The sequence below is a fragment of the Lynx canadensis genome, chromosome F2 (assembly GCF_007474595.2).
Source record: "Lynx canadensis isolate LIC74 chromosome F2, mLynCan4.pri.v2, whole genome shotgun sequence".
Classification (NCBI taxonomy): domain Eukaryota; kingdom Metazoa; phylum Chordata; class Mammalia; order Carnivora; family Felidae; genus Lynx; species Lynx canadensis.
In genome coordinates this window covers 3,047,608-3,068,200 of record NC_044320.2, presented here as the reverse complement: position 1 = coordinate 3,068,200, position 20,593 = coordinate 3,047,608, and the positions used below count along the sequence as shown (strand labels likewise).

General features: G+C 49.6%; 1 protein-coding gene across 1 annotated transcript in view; it reads right to left on the bottom strand.

Annotated features, from left to right (window-relative positions):
- The window catches only part of PTK2 (protein tyrosine kinase 2), a 241,902-nt gene that overhangs the window by 65,081 nt on the left and 156,228 nt on the right, over positions 1-20,593 (bottom strand). Inside the window, 4 exon segments of the mRNA XM_030304586.1 lie at positions 3,735-3,832; positions 4,926-4,946; positions 6,378-6,434; positions 12,421-12,438. Coding sequence (XP_030160446.1) covers positions 3,735-3,832; positions 4,926-4,946; positions 6,378-6,434; positions 12,421-12,438 — 194 coding nt within the window.

Below are 20,593 nucleotides of genomic sequence, written 5' to 3'. Positions count from 1 at the left end.
CCTCCGTTCCCCCCTGGGGGTGGCCAGACGCAGGCGCCCTCGCACAGGAGCGAGGAGCACTTAGCCATGAGATCCCAGACGGGGGCCGCATAGTCTCGCAGTCTTTAGTTTTCTCGACAGGCTTTGGGCATTTCTGTCCTTTTTGTACATCATCTCACTGAGCCTACAGGCGATCTGTGAGGCAGCCTGACAAGGTACACAAGGGTCCGGGCCACCCATTCTACAGACCGACCGGGTCGGCAGAGGCTGACAGGTTTCGCGGTTTGCCCGAGATCACCCTGCTGGAAGTGGCCTGCCCTTCTGCAACAGGGCTTTATCTCAGGAGTGACGGGGGCAATGTGTGCATGTGACAGGTGACAGGGAGTGGCAGCGGCTTTGTCACAGACTTAGCTCTGAAATGGTGGCCACGCTAGATTCTGAGTGCTGACGACACCTCAATCTGCCAAGCTACGGGAGCGTGGCTCGCTGTCCCCATAGACGCCAGCCTCGGGCAGGAAAGACTGGCACAGGGGGAGAGTGGAAGGCAGGACACCGCTTCCTGTCTTGTCAGTGTTGGGAAATCCCAGGGCGCAATCCATGGCCAGCCCGATGAGAAGCAGCCTCACTGAGCCCCAAGTCCCACCCCCATGCCGACCTCCTAATTCCTCTCTGTAGCCCTCACTTTGCCTTTCAGCTCAGACCCACGTATCCAACCCACCTGTGCCCTGTCTTGACGAGGATGCTGTGAAGTTATTTTAAACTTGAACTGAGCAAAACAAACCTCCTGATACCCCACTGTGGTGGTTACCTGCATGTGTCCACTGGCCTGGGCCACGGGGTGCCCAGAGATTATTTGGTCAGACATTATTCAGAGTGTTTCTGAATGGATTTAACATCTAAATTGATAGACTGAGTGAAGCAGGTTGCCCTCCCTAATGTGGTGGGCCTCGTCTGATCAGCTGGAGGCCTGAACAGAACACAAAGCCGGTCTCCTGAACAAGAGGAAATTCCTCCTGCTGGATCGCTTTGCGCTGGGACATTATTCTTCCTTGACCCTCTGGACTACAACCACACTGGCTATGTTGGGTCTCGGGCCTTCAGATGCAGCCTGGCAGTCAGAAGCCATCAGCTCTCCTGGGTCTCCAGCAGGCCACCTGAAGATCTGAGGGGACGTCAGTCAGCTTCCATAATCACGTGAGCCAATGCCTAACAGATCTCGTTTGAAAGCACCCACACCCGCCTGCTTCTGTCTCCCCGGGGAACCCTTACTAACGCGCCCACTGTCCAACGTGCTTCCCTCTTAGCCTTCTCCGCCTCGCTCAACAAGCGGAACTCATACCGATGCTCGAGCAGCCACTTTGGATTCCTCAGTTTCCCTCATCTCCCACAGGTCCAACAATCCGGAAGTGAGACACGCCCTCCCTGTCCACAGCGTGCGCCTGGAACTTTCCCTGCCAGCGCCTGTTATGGCTAGGCTCATGCACTCGCCCCCCAACTGCCTTCCTAACAGCAAGCCCAGAGACCTAACAGAGACTGTAGTTCAACTGTAATTATTTCGGGTCAAGAAGCCTCGCCTGCCTTTTATCTCAGTTGGGTAGAGCCAGTCTAAAAGTTAGCAGGCCTTTTGAGTAAATTTGGACCCGGGGCTCTCTGTACTGCTTTTTGCTTCAAAGAACAGAGGTTAAGAGAATTAGGAAGATAATAACAGATACAGTAAAAAAAAAAAACAAAAAACAAAAAAAACAACTAGAAGAAAAGTCAGCAGCTAAAAATACATAATAAATGACAGAATTACGTGTAAGAACAAGGTAGAGACTTTCAAAGCTGAAATGTAAAAAAAAATGGAATCTCTGATTTGTTTAGTGATGCGGTGGCAATTGTCTGCTGCTCCTGTGACCCAAAGAAAACAAAACAAGAAAACCCTTTCAGCTCTAGAAAACCTGACAGGTATGGAACTACTGGGAAACCACCATCTGCAGCTTCCAAAGCAGGGGTAACATAAAACGTCAATCGTCTGTGTTACCACAGATCTTCCCTGACCTGAGATGCAGTTACGTCCCAATACACCCATCGTAAGTTGAACATACCCTGAGTCAAAATGCACGTGAATACCTAACCTACCAAATATCACAGCTGGGCCACACCCGCCTTATGTGTGCTCACAAACACTCACAACGGCCTATAGTTGGGCAAAACCAGTGGACACAGAGCATTATTTTATTTGCTTTTTGAGAGAGAGAGAGAGAAAACGCGAGAGCACGCACACGGCGGGGAGGGGCAGAGGGATAGAGGCAGCAGATCCCAAGCAAGGCTCCACGTCCAGCACGGAGCTCGATCCCACCACCCTGGCATCACGACCCGAGCCAAAATCAAGAGTTGGATGCTCGACTGCCTGAGCCGCCCAGGCGCCCCCTACAAAGCGTATTTCACACCGAAGTGTTGCTATCCCTGTAATTCACTAAATCCTCTACTGAGAGCGACAGGATCGCTGCGTGGCTGCGGAACGGCCGTCAGTGCGTCCGCTGTGGGCTGACTGGAAGCTGTGGCCGCCACCCTGCAGGGGAAGAGGACGCACATATCCCTAGCCTGGGGAAAGATCTGAATTCAAAATTCTAAGTGTGATTTCTACTGCATGAAGATCGCTTTTGCAACATCGTGAGATCAAGAAAGAGTAAGTCGAACCACTGTAAGCTGGGGACGGTCTGTGATCCCTTATTTGTGTCATCTGCGTACACCCGTTATTCCAGCTAAAAAAAGTTCCTTGAGTGAGTTCCTGCTGGTGTCTCACGACTGCTGATCTAACTGGCACACATACCATGACCGGTGTCGGCAGGGCTGCAGAGGGATGGGCATTCTCACGCACCGCTGCCAGGAGTGGAGGGAAGGGGCGTGGCCTCTTCGGAGACAGCTCCGGGTCAAAGGGCGGAACAGATACCACGTGACCCGGCAATTCCACTCTCTGCCATCTACGCGAGAGAACTGAGAACTAACTACTCACACGCAGGCCTGTGCGGTGGCCGTCACAGAGGCGTCATTCCTCACAGCTAAGAAGCGGTCACAGCCCAAATTCCCGTCAGCTGGAGAACGGACAAACACAAACGGTCTACCCACACAATCAAATGTTGCCTGGCAAAAAAGGACACTAAGTACCGCTTCACGCTCGAGTGTGGATGACCCTTGAGAACATGCTAACTAAAAGAACCGATCACGAAAGGCCACATGTCGCACGAGTCCGTGTACGCGAAGCATCTAGAAGTGGCAAATCTAGAGAACAGGGAGCAGACGACTGGCTGCCAGGGGCCGGGGGAGGGCGGGACGGGAGTACTGCTAGCGGGTGAGGCTTCTTTCTGGGGTAAAGAAGGTGCTGGAAAATGCACCGTGCTGTCGTTTGTACAACTCTATCAATATACTAAGAAACCACTGAACTGTATGTTTTTAAAAGTACGTTTTATAGTATGTGATTTATACCTCAATAAGCTATTAGTAAAGTCATAATCTGTTCCATCCAATGGAACACTCCTTGTGGGATCTGTTCCTGATGAGAGAGGCTGAAAGATCAAAATGAACAAAAGACAGACCCAGCCTCTAGGAGCTAAGGGTGCCATTTCTCTGCTCCCGAATACTCCGAGCAGGTTGACGTGTGTGACGGGCTCTGTGAAAGACATCTGCAAAGGAAGAGCCGGGGACTCGAGAAGACAAAGAAGAGGCAACAGTCAAAAGCAGCGCGTTTTTTCTGGTCGCCAGGGAGGACTTACTGGACTCATGTAGACGCCTTGGTGGACGTCCCCAAACTGGCCTTCCCCGATGCACCGTCCAAGCTCGATTCTTTCTCTTTGAATCTCGTAGTCCCTGGCTGCAAAGCCACGATCCGTACGTCAAAAATTAGGTAGGTGCGGTATTCCAAATGCAGACACTACACTCAACGCATTCCTTATCATCCACGAGTACAACTCTCACTGGTGGCACCTCACTCTATGAAAATGCTTTAAACAGAGTGGAATTCTCTTAAACGGTATTGTGAAAGGAGTTACACAAACTGTTAACGGCACTGGTTGAACCACAAAACGATGTGAGTTCTTTTAAGGCAGATTTTTTTCATGTTTTAATTGGATTATTTGTATCTGTCTGATCATTTTCTAAATAGTTTTTCCAAGTAGTAAAATTATATGCTTAAGAAATCAATGCTATTAGTTTAGGTATTAATATACGAAAGTCTAAAAACACAGTTATTTAAAGCAATTATTTTACAAATAACTGAAGTCTGAAAATACGGAGACCACGGAAAACCGTGTCACGAGTAACTCTGTTTTAAAAGTTTAAGAGTTTCCACTTTCTTACGATCCTATCTATATTATTCATGGAGCTAAAGAGTTTAAAGAGGCCATTTCTAAAAACTAATTTCAAAATTAGATGACTTGGAATCAAGGTTGAACATACTGCATTACAAATGATGAGTGGTTTTATATTTTTGAGAGCATTTGCCTCAAATCTACATATTAATTTCTTGCGATTATACCAAACTGACCGTTTAGCAGGCCGTTGAGGCACATGGAAATAAAATACCCACTAGCAACCTAGACCATGAATTCTAATCCAATTAACTGCTGCGGATTTTGATTTTCTCCGGCCAGGAAACCTGTCTGCACGATCCACGCTGCACGGACTCCATTAGTGAAGTCGCCAGTGGAATAAAACAACAGCCAAATGTTTCAAAACTCTTCCTGGTTTATCAAATGAGAAGCCGTACAGAAAATCCGACTCAAATTTGAGGTGGTTCTTTTCCTCTTTAAAATCACTTTAGCTGGTAGTTCCATTGGTTTAATAGCACGGATAAACCAATGACAAGTGGTTTAAGGATAAAAGTTAACTGCGAACTGAAACGTCCCACACCACTCCGCAGGCTGCAATTGCAAGCAAATGCAGTTATTTTAAAGGAATCGTGTTACCTTCGTCTATTCCATAGCTTTCTGTATTGCAATTAAGGGAGGAAAAAAATTGAAGACCTTGCTTAGAAATAACTGATAGCAATCAGGTTAACACAACAAACTCCGAGAGTACGTTTCAATATTTACTGTGTGAAATATTTTAACCACAAACATCAGTAGGAAAAAGACTAGACATAAGCAAAACCTAAATCTCCTCAAATTAACTCGATGTGATGGACAAAACGCTTTCCAGTTTCCATCTCCTAATTCCTACACAGAAACATCTTCGTGGGGTTTGGATAAACGTCAGCCACATTGGACATGTACTACTCAACACCGGATAGTAAACGTCCAAGTGGAAATTTGGATTCTCTGTGGAAACGTACAAAATTTAAGTGTAAATTAAACATTTTCTGTGGTGCCGGCGCACACAAGTCAGAATGCACACAAGTAAGCTTCCGCTCTTCCCTCTGTTTTGGACCACTCTCTAACACAAGGAACCCTTGTGAGGGATTTGGGGGCACCCAGGACAATGCAGGCCTGATGCTGGTAATGCCTCTTTCATGTGTATAGTTAATGGAAATGAGAGCATCTTTTACAATAGTTACACAACAGGGTAAATAAAGTGCCTGAAACATTTATTTTACAAATACGTGTGGCTCTGTGGAAATCAGGACATCCAATGCTGAATTTTTTAAATTAAGAAAAAATTTTTTTAAGTAAACTCTGTGCCACACGTGGGGCTCGAACCCGTGACTAACATCAAGAGTTGCATCCTCTACTGACTGAGCCAGTAAACTTTTTTTTCTTATGTGAAGGCAATTTCAAGTGTGTCTCCAATTCAAGGTCTGGGACTCTATCTTCCAACACGAGACCTGGGCTTCCGGATTCTCCTCAATCAAGAACGCAGCACAAAACAGAGAGAAGAAGCTGTGTTTCTAGGCTGCAGGAAAGTCGTAACTGAAGCCCCCCCCCCCCCCCCCCCCCCCCCCGCCCAAGCTGTACGGACTGGAAGCAATGGATGAGGGAAGCTCTTTGTACCTGGTCAGTCAAGGGCAGCAAGCAACAGAGTTTCAAAGGGAAAATGCAACTAACTGAATATGCAAGTTGAAAAAACTGAATATAGAAACGTGTATAGGTATGTAACTTAAATAATTAATATTCCACAGAGAGGAGATTCTATAATCAATAAGGCTGTATTACGATAGAGCCACGAGACGAGATTCCAAAAAACCTGTAACTAAGCTGACCTACTTATGGATATTTTAGCTTTAGGCTCCTGACCTCAGACTGGTCAAATACAAAACACGTTTCTAAAGACCGAAAAGAATATTTCTGTTATGCACACTCAATGTGAGGTATTAAAGACAGTTCTAAAAGAAACCAATAAATATCTACAACTTTTGAACGGAAGATACTTAAAGTTAAGTATCTGTCAAATCTGAACAAGAACAAAATCCAAAGCCTACTTACTTGAGGGCATGGTGTAGGTATCCTCTTCGTCTATAATCTCAGCATAGTCGTCGGTTTCTGCAGGGAAGGAAACAGACACGTTGGAAGATGTGAACTATTTGACCTCCCGCCTTTAACATAATTTGAAAAGGCAAAACGATCTGCCTAAGTCCCCTGTTATGCCGACACATTCCTAAAACACGATTACTCAATTTTTGCTCACACATGAGTCATTTATGGAAATAAAAGTGACGTCATGGTGCAATCTGTTGTAACACACAGACTTGTTTCTCAGGGAGCAAACAGAGCTCGCACAGAGAGCCCTTGCGAATGACAGAAAGATGTGGAGCAACTATGCGCACGATCTGAGGCCGCCCATCTGCACTGACTGCACAACTCTCTCTCATCTACACCAAGGGCACGTTTGGGCCCCACTGCTGTCTCCCGGGATTTCTCCAAACAAGACGAGTATCTCAAAAACAGGGAACCTGACATCATTCATAATTAGACTCTACAGCATGAGCTCAATGCTCTCCTTTAGAAGGCAAAAATGGCGGCCTGACGTTTGAGGACACGGGTCATGCATTTCATCTGTTCAGGGTGGAAGAAACGCAGGAATTTCTCTCTTGTCGCTTTTCACTCAGATATTTGAAGACTACGCATAACGTCAAAAGGGTAAAAGATCTAGAGAAAGAACGAAATGAGAAGAAAGAGCGTATTAAAATGAGTTCTTTTCTGAGGTGATGTCAAGGCGTTTCCGTGTTTCCACTCACTCCTCTTAGTAACACGGTGACTCAGAAATCCGATGCCACGTCAATGGGGGGAAGCTCATTTGGAGAAAACCCTCACCTGAGTAACACGTACGCAGACTTAAGCCTTGTCTGTTTTCTCCTTCTGTCAAGAGGGAACCTTTAGCTGCTCCAGGCAGAAGGACTGCCACTGCTGGGCCAGGAAAGGAGGGCCGTACTTCCTCGCCGGTCTCTTAAGGGAGCTCTTCCAGGAGAGAACCTGACCAGGCACCACCTCTGGCCCCAGAGAAACTACGAGCTGAAAGCTCTTTCCTTCATGCCATTACTACTTCACTCAGACACTAAAATTACAGGAAAGAGAGAATAATATAGTCTACGTTCTTCGGGACGTCAGTTGTTCCACGTTGCCATGGTAATGACGGAGCCCAAAGCTAAGAGTACCTGGAAGGATTTATTTCTTGGCTGAGCTGGCAGAACAAAGTCAACAGATCAGTTCTCCTTGAACCATCTAGTAAATGTAAACCACTGCTAAGTCCCGTGTGAAAGGAGGGTGGGTGATCTGTATCACTCTTACGTGTCGTAAGTAACACCACTTCAGGATTACTCTACCCAGACCTCACGTTCTTTAATTTCTCTGCCTCTCCCTCTTACCCTGTTCTCGGTGACTGGCATGTCCTCGGCCACAGCTTTGCTTTTGTGTGAGCTGGCTTAACGAAGGACGCTGAAATGCTCTCTGGGCACAGAAGGGAGTGACTAGGGCACTTTAAGAAAAAGGACCGAGCGGAGGGGACTCTGCACTAACAGCTAGGACAGCTGAGGCAACACGTCACACGCATGCCACTTGCGGATCCGTCTTCTCCCTTTACTCCAAAATTTGCCCAGCTCGACTGTATGCCCTCCCCTCAGAAAGCTGAGGCAGAATTTCCACAAACAGGCGCTACCCTTACTCCTCCTTCTCTACGAAGCACACGCCTTTAGAGGTGACCCTGGGGCAGCAGGATCCTGGTGGGGACAGCTGCCGGCGCCCGGCCTCCACACGCCTTCCTGTCACCAGAGCGCTTCGGCAGTCCTTGCACTTGGCTCTGAGCTCCACGAGGGGACGTCATGGATCAATCACCACCACGGGCACTGAGTCCTTATGTGGCTGTGGGGACACCGGCCCGCCTGATGGAGAAGGGCATGGCGCGCGGTGACGTCACAGCAGGCCTCCGACCCAGCACTCAGCACGGGGCTGGGGCTCGCGTTGGCTCGGCCAATTCTGGTTTCGGCCCAAGTGTCACCAAGCCAGAGACCCTGCCTCAACGAACCTGCCCTCTACCCCCCTCACTCTTAACCATGCTGCCTGGTTTACTTTCCTCAGCATCTATCAGGATCAACGATCTGGCAGTCCTCTGGTCCCCTGTCAACTGTCTGTCCCCCTCCAGACGGAGAGCCCAGGGGAGCGGAGCCCAGGTGTGTGTTTTGACCGCTGTATTTTCGGCATCTGGCACGGTGCCCGGCACGGAGAAGGGGCCAGGCATATACAGGCCGGGCAGAGAGGGGTGGTGAGGGGGCCTCAGGTGGTGAGGGGACCACACACCCCGCAAAGCTGGGGCAGAGGAGCTATGTGGCCGGTGCAAGGCTGCAGACCGTGGGGGGTGGCGCTGGTGCCCGGCTTGCCGATCCCGTAGGGGCAGCTCGCCTGGCTGTGCCCTAGCTGTGCCCTCGCGTGTAGAGCAGGGTCGTCAGGAGAATGAGCCACGTAGAGGCGTGTCACAAAAATGGGAGCCCCTTGGGGTGCTTCTTCGGAGGGCTCTGTGGAAGGGGTCTGGCAGCTGAGGGGTGCCTGCCTGCTGAGACTCCCGGTCGGCCTTCCCGTTGGGACTATAGTGGCTTCTGGGACTGCCTCTCTTTATAAAGTCTCACTGGAGATTCCAACCTCTGAGACAATCTGAGGCCATAAAAATAAAATGGCCAGTGTACAAAACTGATTTGGGAAAATCAGTTGCAGATCCTTTAATGAATTCACAAAACCACGAGTAAGAGCCTATAATTTTTTCCTCTCGATGCTCTGTGGATTCTGTGTGAAACCCGGGGGCTATCAGAGCGATCTGGGCGTCACTCAGGACGGCGCCTGTGCGCTGTGGTGTGAGGGAAGACGTTACTGCAGTGTCTGTGTAGCAGAGTCGACACCGTTGAAGGCGCACAGGCCTACAAGACTCCGCTTGTGGCCGTCCACACAGCAGCCTTCAGCCGTGACGCTGGGCATACTTCTCCAGGAACGCTTGACACGGATCCAGCTGTTTCATTTCTGGTCTTCAGATTATGGGATAATGTGATACCGATATGAGAGGTATTTTTACACGCTCAAGGGCCCCTGAGAAACTGCAGGCCAGCCTGAAACTGTCCACGTCCCCCCCTCCCCCCAAAAACACTGGCATGATACAAGGAGAACAAACACAAAAACAGGAAGCAGGTTCAAGATCTGGGCACAGATCAGGGAAGCCAGATCCACATTCCTCACTTACGGACGATGCTGGCAGCCCGTGGCCGACACTGACAGAAACTGTTTCCGCTTATCCGGCCAGGCAGTACTGCGACCATCGCCCCGCTCCGCGGACAGGAACCTGAGACCCCCAGGGCACGTGAGGGTCCCCCGGGTCCCGGTGCCAATCAGTGGTGGGCTGGTACGCGGAGCGGCACTCGGGCAGAGTGCCCGCCTCACTAGGATCTTCCACAACGCTTACGGGCACTTTGGTTGCTTTTTTAAAGATTTTATTTTTAAATCGTGGGACTCGAACTCACAGCCCTGAGATCAAGAGTCGCATGTCCACTGACTGAGCCAGCCGAGTGTCCCCTGGGGACTTTAGGCTCCAAAACTATGGGACTACTCCTCTAGGGACATTTAGGGACCCTCCCACCTACCCCCCCCCCCCCCCCCCCCAACACCCAACACCGGCACAGCTCTGTTCAGATGTTCACAAGAATGGGACCTGTGTTTTGGGGAGACGGTCTCAGGGTACCTGGCCCATGAATTAAATGTTTCAAAATAAACCTTTTTAAAAATGGAGACTCCCCAAACCTGGTACATTGTAATCTGAAAGGTTGGGTATCATGGTAGGTGGTAAAATAAAAGTGACAGGGAGACATGTTTAAGGGACAGAAACTGACAGCTCAGCAATTAGGAGAGAAAGAACCAAGTCCTCATCTCAGAGCAGGGTCCCAAGAGGTGAGGCTGCTGTCGAAAACGATACGGCTGCACGATGGTCTCGTGCTCTGTCACCGAGAGAGCCTGACGCCTCTGGGTCGCTGCGAAGGGGGCTCTGCCTGGAATCGGGGGAGCGCGTGTCAGTGGACAACGGCTACCACCCCGCGGCTGTCAATAAAAAGAAGCCGCACAGGAGCCCTCAGGCTCACGAACTTCTCGAACGCGGGCAACCTGCTCAATCTCTGATGGGAGAGGGGCAGACCTCCTCTACCGGCCTGGCCAACATTGGTGTCCCCTGTTCCCCTGTGGCGCTCGTGCCTCGGCTTGGACCCCTGCAATTCTGACAGCCTGTTCCCCTGACTGGTTTCCGTCCAGCCCTCAGGGAGCTGGAACATGGCATCGGTCCCACAGAGCAACGTCTTGATGGGGACAAGATTACTTGGGCCATTCGGTGGGACTGAGCAGTGTCACAGCTTCTTATCTGACCCGGGGACGGAGACGTGCCATTAGCCGAGAGGCACTGGGGAGCAGGGGAAGAGTTCTTTTCTAGGAAGCCAGGAAGGGCCCAACCGTGCTCCTTAATATCAACCAGCTGCATGGCCCAGACCAGGCTCGGCAGCTCATTTCCGGAAAGGGTTGGACGGTGTGCATTTTAGACTCTGCTGCAACTGCTCGACCCCGCTGTTAAGTGACCGTCGGCAGCCGCGGGAGCAGATGGGGGCGGCCGTGCTCTAAGAAGCTCTTACTTGTTGGTCGCTGAGATGGGAATTTGACGTGGTTCTGATGCCACAAATACTATTGTTTTTTCCCCACTCAGTAAAAACAGTAATATCGTCCTCAGCTCCGGGGAAGAACAAGAGGTGGGCTGGGTTTGGGCCACGTGGGCCTCAGCGCGTGCGCCCCCAAGTGACGAAAGCCTCAAGACCCGGCTTGTTCGTCTGCAGGACGGGAACAGTAACACTTGCCCCGTCTGGCCCACAGCACTGGGGAAGGTCAAGTGTGGGGGGGAACGGGTTCTTTACACAGACGAGTGTGGGAAAAACCACGTGTTCATAAACACGTGGTCAAATTTTCACGTTTGCACACTAATTCTCACAAACAACCACTGAGACCTTTGTGGATGAAGACGCGGGGACATAAAGCAATCTGCGCAGGCCCGTCGAGGGAGGCCGCTGGTGACAGGATGGGGTGGGGGGTGGGGGGAAGCGTGAGGCTGGAGCCTCCTTCCTGCCACGCATCCTGCGGCAGCCGTGGCCTCGGGGGTCCCCCGGGGGTTGGCGGCCACGACGACACCCGACACCCCACCCAGAGCCGCGCGGTCTAGCACCTGCACACGGGGCCCCACGCCAGCAGCGGCCACTGACTGACTGCTTCTACCGAGGAGGGGCCCTCCATGCTGTCAGCCCCACGGAGCAGACGCACTTTCCCAAAGTCACGTGGTTAAGACCTTTCACCGCTCAAGTGCTCCATCCCACCATGAAATGACCCAGACGAAACCTTCAGGGAAAGCATTCTCTCATTCCATCACGAGGAAAAATGCCATTCCCCCTAATTTGAGTTTCGTGTGAAGAGTTAAAGGTTCATGTAGGCAGACAGGAAGTGGGGAACCTGAGTCACGAAATGTGACTTTCAAACTTCCGGCTCATTAAGTGCTACCCTCAACCGCCTGAAGAACAATCGTGACACTGTTGCCGGTATCTCTCTCGCTAGTTTGTGTGGTTCTGAAAGATCTCGCTTTGCTCCTTCCTTTCTGCTACCCACTCCCAGACTAAAACTGTTACGTGTATACGCTGTATTTGGGAAATCTCGTGGGGATCTCTGTCATTGACAGTTTTCCACTGTGACTATCTCGTGAGTGGTACCATTGTGACAATCCTTCTCGAAACCCAAAGTTAACAAGGAACCTAGAGAATCACTGTGTGTATATACAGCTCCAATGTACCACTGACAATGACAGAGAAAGTGCAAAGCCCTCAACAATTTTTAGGAGATCATTTGTTCACAGCATCGTCTTTTCACACTTGTTTTGCTGAATCAAAACCACATTCTGCCTTTCATTGAATACGGAACCATATTTACGAATAAATAATTCTGATATTAGTAACACAAATGTGAAAATAAATATTACCGTCCCCACTAATTTCATCTGCAGATCCAGGTAGCATGCAAAGAAAGGGAGGGTGGGAGGAGAGGGGCAGGGGAGAGGGGAGAGAGGGAGACACACTATTAACATGACAAGTAAATCAAAGTGCAAGGAAAACAAAAACTCACCCCCCAGGTCTCATTCGAAAGATAAAAGAGCGATTGCAGCAGAAAGTGTGTTACTCCGTTTAAGGACATTATGGCGAGTCTGAAGCTGTCAACACATATACAAAGTTACACAGCGGTTCAGCAAAGCTGCTTTCTACCACACTGAGCAAAATTAATCCTACAGGCTCTCGGCAGTTAAATGCTAAAATGGCCTTACCTCCCTCAAAGGGAATGTGCATCCGCTCAGATAAAAGTGAAAATAACCAGTCATTAATGAGTCTGGTAAAGGCTAGCCAGGGCCCAGCCCTCAGCACGCCTCCTCCAGGAGGGCCTCCCCCAGCGAGCCACGGGGTCCCAGGACACGGGGGCCGCAGGCCAGGCCCAGCACATAAGCTGTACCACACGTCCGGTTTCCATTAAATTTACGCAGTGTTTGTTTGGAGAAATTCCTGTTCTACTTACAACAAACGATCTCTGCCTTCCAGAACACTATCCAAGTGGCCCCTGCCGCCTCTGCCCCGCGGCACCCCAGAGCACCTGCCAGCAAAGCAGGAGCAGACGTCCGGGGGCTCGGCCCGACCGCTCTACTCCGCTAACTCGGTGGGGCCCGCAGGGGCACGCCAGGGTACCTGCCGGCCCCCGAGGCAGAACACCAAGCCCCTAAGGAAACCGGAAGCTACGGCTCGCCCTGTCATGCGTGGGAAACCCGGCAAACAGGCAAACGAAAAGTCTTCTCTTGGACAGCAGCCCAAGACGGGCACCGCGAACCGTCGCCCCCCGTACGGCTACCGAGCGCGGACAACCCAGCACAGGCCACTCTGCTCGTAACGGTCTACGAGCGTGGGGTTAGGTCCGCTGCCGGCACGGGCGAGTGGGAGCTGGCGCAAGCTAGTGCAGTACCCGTAGGAGAAGGCTCGTGGGAACAGAAGACCAAAGGAGAAAGCGCCTAGCTTTCTTAACTTTATGCTGGCGGGGACTGACTCCTTTACAAAGAGGCGAGCGGAGGGAAGAGAAAAACAGAAACACATTATTCAGTACAAAAGGAAACTTAGGTTACATTTTCAGGCAGATGTATAAAAGCAGAAACAAAATCGCAATGCTTTAGTTCACTACTGGCACGCTTTAACTATGCTTGAGTTTAAAAAAACGTATCAACATTTTAAAGTGCAAGTTTCGTCTTTAGCAAAGATTACTACTAGATACAGAAACTTTTGGACAGACATAGCAGTCTCCCAGCTCTGCAGAGCCAGCCAGGTGAAGGTATAGATATTTGTACAAGTAACAAAACTAAAACAAAATGAGACTATACAAAAAAACAAAGACGGATAAACAGTTCAAGAACCTCGGTGGACATTCAGCCATACAGAAAACTGCCAGAAACAGCAGATCCGGATTTGTGAGAGTTTTATGAGCGATTTTTCCCAAATCCTCAGCAAAGACACAGACTCACAGACCTTAAGTGCACACTGTGAATAAACTGCCTTAACGTAAAAACCAGCAAGGAGGTTTGGACACACAGGCTGCAAAGCGCCTACCTAGGGACTGCCCTGCCTCTTCATGTACTTTAAACTCATGTGACCGCCCTCTCTGCACCAGAAAACCGGCTGGGCCCACGTTACCCATCCTAGCCCTCCAGGAGCACACAGCACGGGAGAGCGGAGAAGCAGCGGGCGTCTGTCAAAGCGAGGTCAAAACAAAGGACGTACGGTCTTTGAGATGCAGCGGTGATAACGCGTGACAGAAAAGACAAAGGAGACATGCAAAACTTAACTGCACAGCCACAGGGGCCCCTCAAGAAAGGCCAGGGGACCAAACTGATGGCCAAGAGCTTGCAGACAGGGTCACTGTGTTAGCGGATACAAGCGAGAGGAACTGAAACATACGATGTGATATTTCAGACCGGACGGGGTACCCTGCGACCCACCTCATTACCGAGCATCTCACCTCCCACCCCCGCAGCGTGGTGCAGCTCCTGCGGTGCCCTCGGTTAAGAACGGGGTCCAGTGTGAAGCCTGAGTGCCCCTCTGTCAGGCGGGCAGGAGCTCGGGCCTGTGGGTGAGGAGAAGGGGCCGGCCTAAGAGCCTCATGGGACGCGACCCGGTGAGACAGGAACATGGGCTGTGGATAAGGTAACAGCAGTCTATCACTATTAGGTTTCTGATTTGATAGTTACGCTGTGATTGTTTAAGATGATGTCCTTGGTCTTAGGAAACACACGTTGGAAAGTTTATAGGCAGAAAGGCACACCCTGTCCACAAGGGCTTTCAAATGGTTCAAGGAAGGAAGAAACTGAGTGAAGGATAAAGTAAGTGGGCCAAAGTACAAACACAGTGGATTTGAATAAAGAATAGACGAGACTTCATTTACTGCTCTTACACAACCATTCTCCAAGCGTGAAATTATGGAAACAAAAAATACAAAGAACGTGTACGTGAACTGAGATGCTGGCCCCACTATTCACTCCTTGACCTTGAAAATCTTACCAAACTTGTTTGTGTTTTATTTGCGAAACGAGGCAGGAGCGAGGCTTTCTCCCAGGGAAGAGCTGTGGAGAGGGTCCCGGGGACTCCCCAGGCCACACGCACGAGGCCACCACCATGGAAGTGCCAGCTGTTCCCATGTTCCATTGCTTGTTTTCTAAACTGGGCTGAGACTTCTTTACATTGACTTAAAAGGCAAGTAGCTTTTAAAAATGTAAGCACAGGAAAACTTGGATTGTAAGGTAACTTGTTCCACGAGTGTTCCACAAGACGAAGCAAACATTTCTAATAAATTTTAACTTGATAAACAAGCGATGTCTTGAAATACGAGTCATACATCACACGATCACAACTGAGCCAATGTTCTTGAAATTTACTCTGATATACAAGCGCTCTGGATTACAAGCATGGTTCTGGAACGAATTATGCATGCAAACCAAGGTTTACTGTATACCTTTTCTTCAGTGATACCAAGATCACCCACATCATTAAAAATGTTGGGGCTCCTGGTGGCTCAGTCGGTTAAGCGTCCGACTTCAGCTCAGGTGACGATCTGATGGTTCGTGGTTCGAGCCCCACGTCAGGCTCTCTGCTGTCAGCACAGAGCCTGCTTCGGATCCTCTGTCCCCCTCTCTCGCCCTGGCCTGCTCACATTCCCTCTCAAAAAAAAAATACAACAAACTAAAAAAAAATATTGTGAGGAACCCCTTCTTAATTACTTTATTTGAGATAACATTACATTATACAAGATAGTTACATTTGTTAACACCTGCCAGGCGCTGGGCCCACCATGTAGACCTAGCCTCCCAACTCCTACCTTATTTAACTTGTGTTCTCATTCGGGGAAAAGACAGTAAACCAAAAAGGTAAATTACCTGGCGTGGTCAACACATACGGCTACAGGGCCAAACAGACAGAAGTGGGCTGGGCATACTTACTTTCTAGTGAGGGCTGCAACTTTAAACACGGAAGGAGTCACTTGCAAAAGCCTTCGGGAGCAGAGGGAAAGGGTCGCTACACATCTGGCAGAGCAAACCAGCAGCAGGGCGGGGCCCGCTTCTGCAGAGGTGAGCCTGGGCCACTTGCCGGAGGAGCAAGGAGGTTGGCAGGGTGACAAAAGAGTGAGGGGTGAGGGAGAGGTGGCCAAAGCTCCCAGTGATGGCACAGGCCTAGAAGCCCACGTCAGGGCTCTGGCTGCACTGTGAGAGACGTCAGGGTGGATGCCTGTAAGCAAGGAAGTGAGGTGATTGGCCCTAACCGTCAAAGACTTCCGGGAAGCTTTCAAAGGGTGCAAGAACTGCCAGGCCACTGCAACCATGCAGGCACAGAGCGGGCGTACGCGAACAAGGGCAGCTGCACAGGAAGCTGAACGGGATACACTCTGAGCGCTGAGCCAGTTAGGATGCGCCACTTGACGACTATAAAGGAGAAAGCAGCAAAGCACCCCAAAGCGCCCAAAGACTGGTCCAATCAGCCAGAAGGAGCCGCCACTGAGAGGAGGCTGAGAGGCGCATGCTCAGTGGGGAGGTCAGGGCTCCCTTCTGAGCACATGAAGTACGAGAGGCTCGTGAGGCCCCAGAGAGCAGTCGGCCAAGGGTCTAGGGCTCAGGGAAGCTTCTGGGGTTGGGATGGCACTTCGGGAGGAACCAGCATAACGAAGGCATGAAATACAGTAAGATCCCGGAGGTGGCAACTGGCAGCAGAGAAGAGGCCCCAAGACAGAGAGCCGGGGTCCTCAAGCGTGGAGGGTGGTGTGGCAGTGGTGAGGCAGGCAGGAGGGAAGTCAGGGAAGGAGGATTTCCAGAAGCAGCTGGGGGAACAGCAGCACCTAGTGTGCCGAGCTCGGTCGCAGGGGGTGGGGGAGGCGAGAGGAGGGCCGGAGCCCCACAGAGGGGCCAGGGGTTGGAAGAAATCGCCTAGCACCAACACAGAAATCACCCGGGGCTTGCAGGGGGCGCCAGGGGGCGCTGAGCCAGGATTCAGACACTGAGCTCGACCTCCAGTCCCCGTGCAGCAACAGCTCGAGAGAAGACCGTGGCTGTGGCTAGGTAGGGCAGCAGGGCAGCGGCGCCCCCAGGACAGGGGTCACACAGGTCAGGGAGGGTGACCAGAGGCGCAGAGAAGAGCGGGAGAGGGCACACCATGGGCGTGTGTGATGGGGATGGGGGCGACATGGGGCTTCTCGAGGGGCTGGCACTGGGAAAGCGGCCAGACCTTCAGGGCAGATAGTGTGGGTGGGCAAACTCCGGCGACCATCCAACCCGGGTGGTCATGGGGGCCCCCTACCCCTGACGATGCTAAAGATCCACGGATTTGTAATGAGGCTCCAAAAGAAAACACAGAACAGGATCTGACTTGGAAGGCAAGAGTCCTTGTTTCACAAACTGGAAAATAAAGGGAAAGAAGAAGGCGGTTTTCTGGCCTTTCTAGTAGGAACCAAATGTGTTCAAATGTGTTGTCCCGAACCACGTGGTTGGGTTTTAACAAGTTCCACAATTATTATGCAGCTACATCATGCTAAAACTCGGAGGGAAAGCTTGGAGGTCAAGTTATAGATTTATATTTTAAAAGTTTCAAGCCTTCTTTTAAAATGTTTCTCTGTGAAGAAAAATATAACAGGGCCTTTGGACATTAGCAGTATTTGTTTTTCTATTTGGCAAGATGATACATGGGATTCTTGCATTTTAGTAATGGTTTTTTTAAAGATGAAAGATTTTAATTATTATGTTAATAAGCCACACCCAGAAGATTTAAGAAGGTTCATGAACCAGCCACACTCAAACACGGCCAAACTGCAAAGCAAACAGTAGTATAAACACTCTCATTCAAAGGGTCTCATGAGGTACTGCAGACCCCTTATTATGTGGAGGTGACTAGGGACAAGGCAGGCACACTCTCCATTTGGAATCAAGTGCACAGGGCTAAGGGAACAGATGTGTGTGGCCTGGAAAGAGTGTGGAAAAGTGAATATCCTGCTTCTTTTCCTTTCTTTTTTCTTTTCTTTTCTTTTCCCTCCCCTTTCTTTTCTTTTTTTTCTTTTTCTTTCTCTTCTCTTCTCTTTTCTCTTCTTTTCTATTCTTTCTTTCTCTTTCTACGTACCTACCTACCTACCTACCTACCTACCTACCTACCTAATTTCTTGAGAGACAGTGTGAGTGAGGGAGGGCAGAGAGAGGGAGAGACACAGAATCTGAAGCAGACTCCCGCTCTGAACTGACAGCACAGAGGCCCGACACGGGCTCAGTCTCACGGACTGTGACATCATGACCTGAGCCGAAGTTGGAGGCTTACGTGACAGAACCACCCCAGGCGCCCTGTGAATATGCTGTTTAACTGTTGCCATAGTCATTATTGCTCTGCCTTTCATGCGGGCTTGTTTGGAATTGAAGCGTGTCAGGCTGCTGCCTCCAGGGAGCCTATACATGTTCCCTCTACATGCCTATAGCCAAGGGGTCAAGGCCAACTCAAGCGTCAGACTGGGAAGCCAGTTTTGGCTCTGGATACTACTTCTTATGTATATCATGGATGTTTCGGTACCCGTGTCACTCCAGAGTATTTTTCTCAATTCCGTTAGAAGACAGAAAGGACAGGCAGGAGATCTAGCAGCCCAAATCTCAGCAGAGGCAAAGGGAGTTCAAGTGACCTCAATGGTGGTGGTGCAGGGAGGCCAGCACAGTGGGGTGTTCGATCATCCACGTACAGCACCGTCAGCCGTCCTGACCACCCAGTGAGACACAACTGTGAACCTCTCAGTGGCTAAAGTCTCTCCTAACACGACACTGATCATAGATCCCTACTCATGACCGCTGAAATCTGAAGAATTTCTAGTAAGCCAGGTGTACCATCCAACACTTAACCACTTTGTGCGCATAAAGTATCGGAGCATCAGTTTGATTAGATTATGTCACAGAGCACTTAATGTACAAAATTAACTTTGTGTGTACTAGGCACTAATACTCTTAAATTAGGGCACTTTTTAAAAATGCCTAAAAGCTAGTGTTAAAAGTCAAGGTTCAGCGATAGACAGAGACTACCCGTAAAGTACGGCATTATCAGCACAGAAGCTAGCATGTAACCAGACAAAAGAAATGCTTTCAAACTTGAAGACAGGGCAGGTGTGAACTTTACAGAAGAGTGTCAGGGAGGGGTCAGCACCACACTACTGTTGCCAAAGGAGGTGGTGGGGGGGGGGGGAACAGGCTAAAACGCAATTGCACTCAAACTCTCCCAAAACAGCCGTCCCTTCCACAGATGAAAATCACTAAGTTCTGAGTGATTCAGTGTGATCTCATGTGAAGACAATGGGTTTTGGGGTCCAAGACGTGGGTTTCAATCAGGCTGTTGCTTACTGTGTGAACCAGGCCAAGCCACCTCAGCTCTGAGTCTCAATGTCCCCTCCGTAAGGTGGAGACAGCACGAGGAACACGGCCCTGAGGTTTAAATGAGATAATGCACGCAGATGCACCAGGCATCATCTCTGGGCCTCATTCGTATATAAATAAGTACTATTTACGGAGTTGGAACAGAGCAACGAATAAATGACAGATCTAGTATTTCAGAGACCACAGGAAAAGAGAAAAGTACAATAATTATTAGGGACTATATACACACCACCTTACGATTTATACAACTTTACAGTTTACAAGCTACTTTTGCATATTTTATAAAATGGATTGTAGAATCTATAAGGAAGCAGCTGAAAGCAAACAACATCTACTTGTTAAATATATTTTAGTTTAGGGTACTTTTAGTCACAGACTCGAAAACCCTAAAGTAATAAAGGAAACGCTGATGCATGATTAACAACTAAACTAAAAGAATCTGTTGCAAAGTCAAAATTTTTAAAAAATTGCAGTAAGGGGTGCCTGGGTGGCTCAGTCGGTTAAGTGTCCGACTTCAGCTCAGGTCAGGTCAGATTTCATGGTTCATGAGTTCGAGCCCCCTGTCAGGCTCTGTGCTGACAGCTCAGAGCCTGGAGCCTGCTTGGGAGTCTGTGTCCCGCTCCTCTCTGCCCCTCCCCCATTTGTGCTGTCTCTCTCTCAAAATAAATAAAACATTAAAAAACTTTTTTAAGTTGCAATAAATACTGAAAAAAATATCATCACATAGGTCTCAGCAGAAACAATGAAACCGAACATTTCCACAGACAGAAAAAGGGTCACTACACATTGGTTTTCATGGCAGAGATACAAAAGAGAAAAATTGTTTTACAATCTCTGGTCCAATTATAAGTAATCTAAACATCCAATGGGAGCCTGTTCATAATGTGGTGGCATCATCACCACATGTGACCCTCTACTTCTGGTCATATAAGGTTTTATGGCTTGATGAAGGGCTTGGTTATTAAAAAACAAACAGCCCCTAAAATATAAAAACCATCCAAAGAAAACAACCAGAGTTTATGCCTTCAAACACATTTCAAAATCAGCTGTGTTCACTGCCCTTCCTTGGAAATATCTGTATTCCTCGAGAATCTGCACACACACGCACACAGCTCAAGCCCTGTCACGGATGCAGGCCGCACCCCTCCCTGCGGTACTCGCAGACCCCTTCGTGCACGCACTGGCCTCT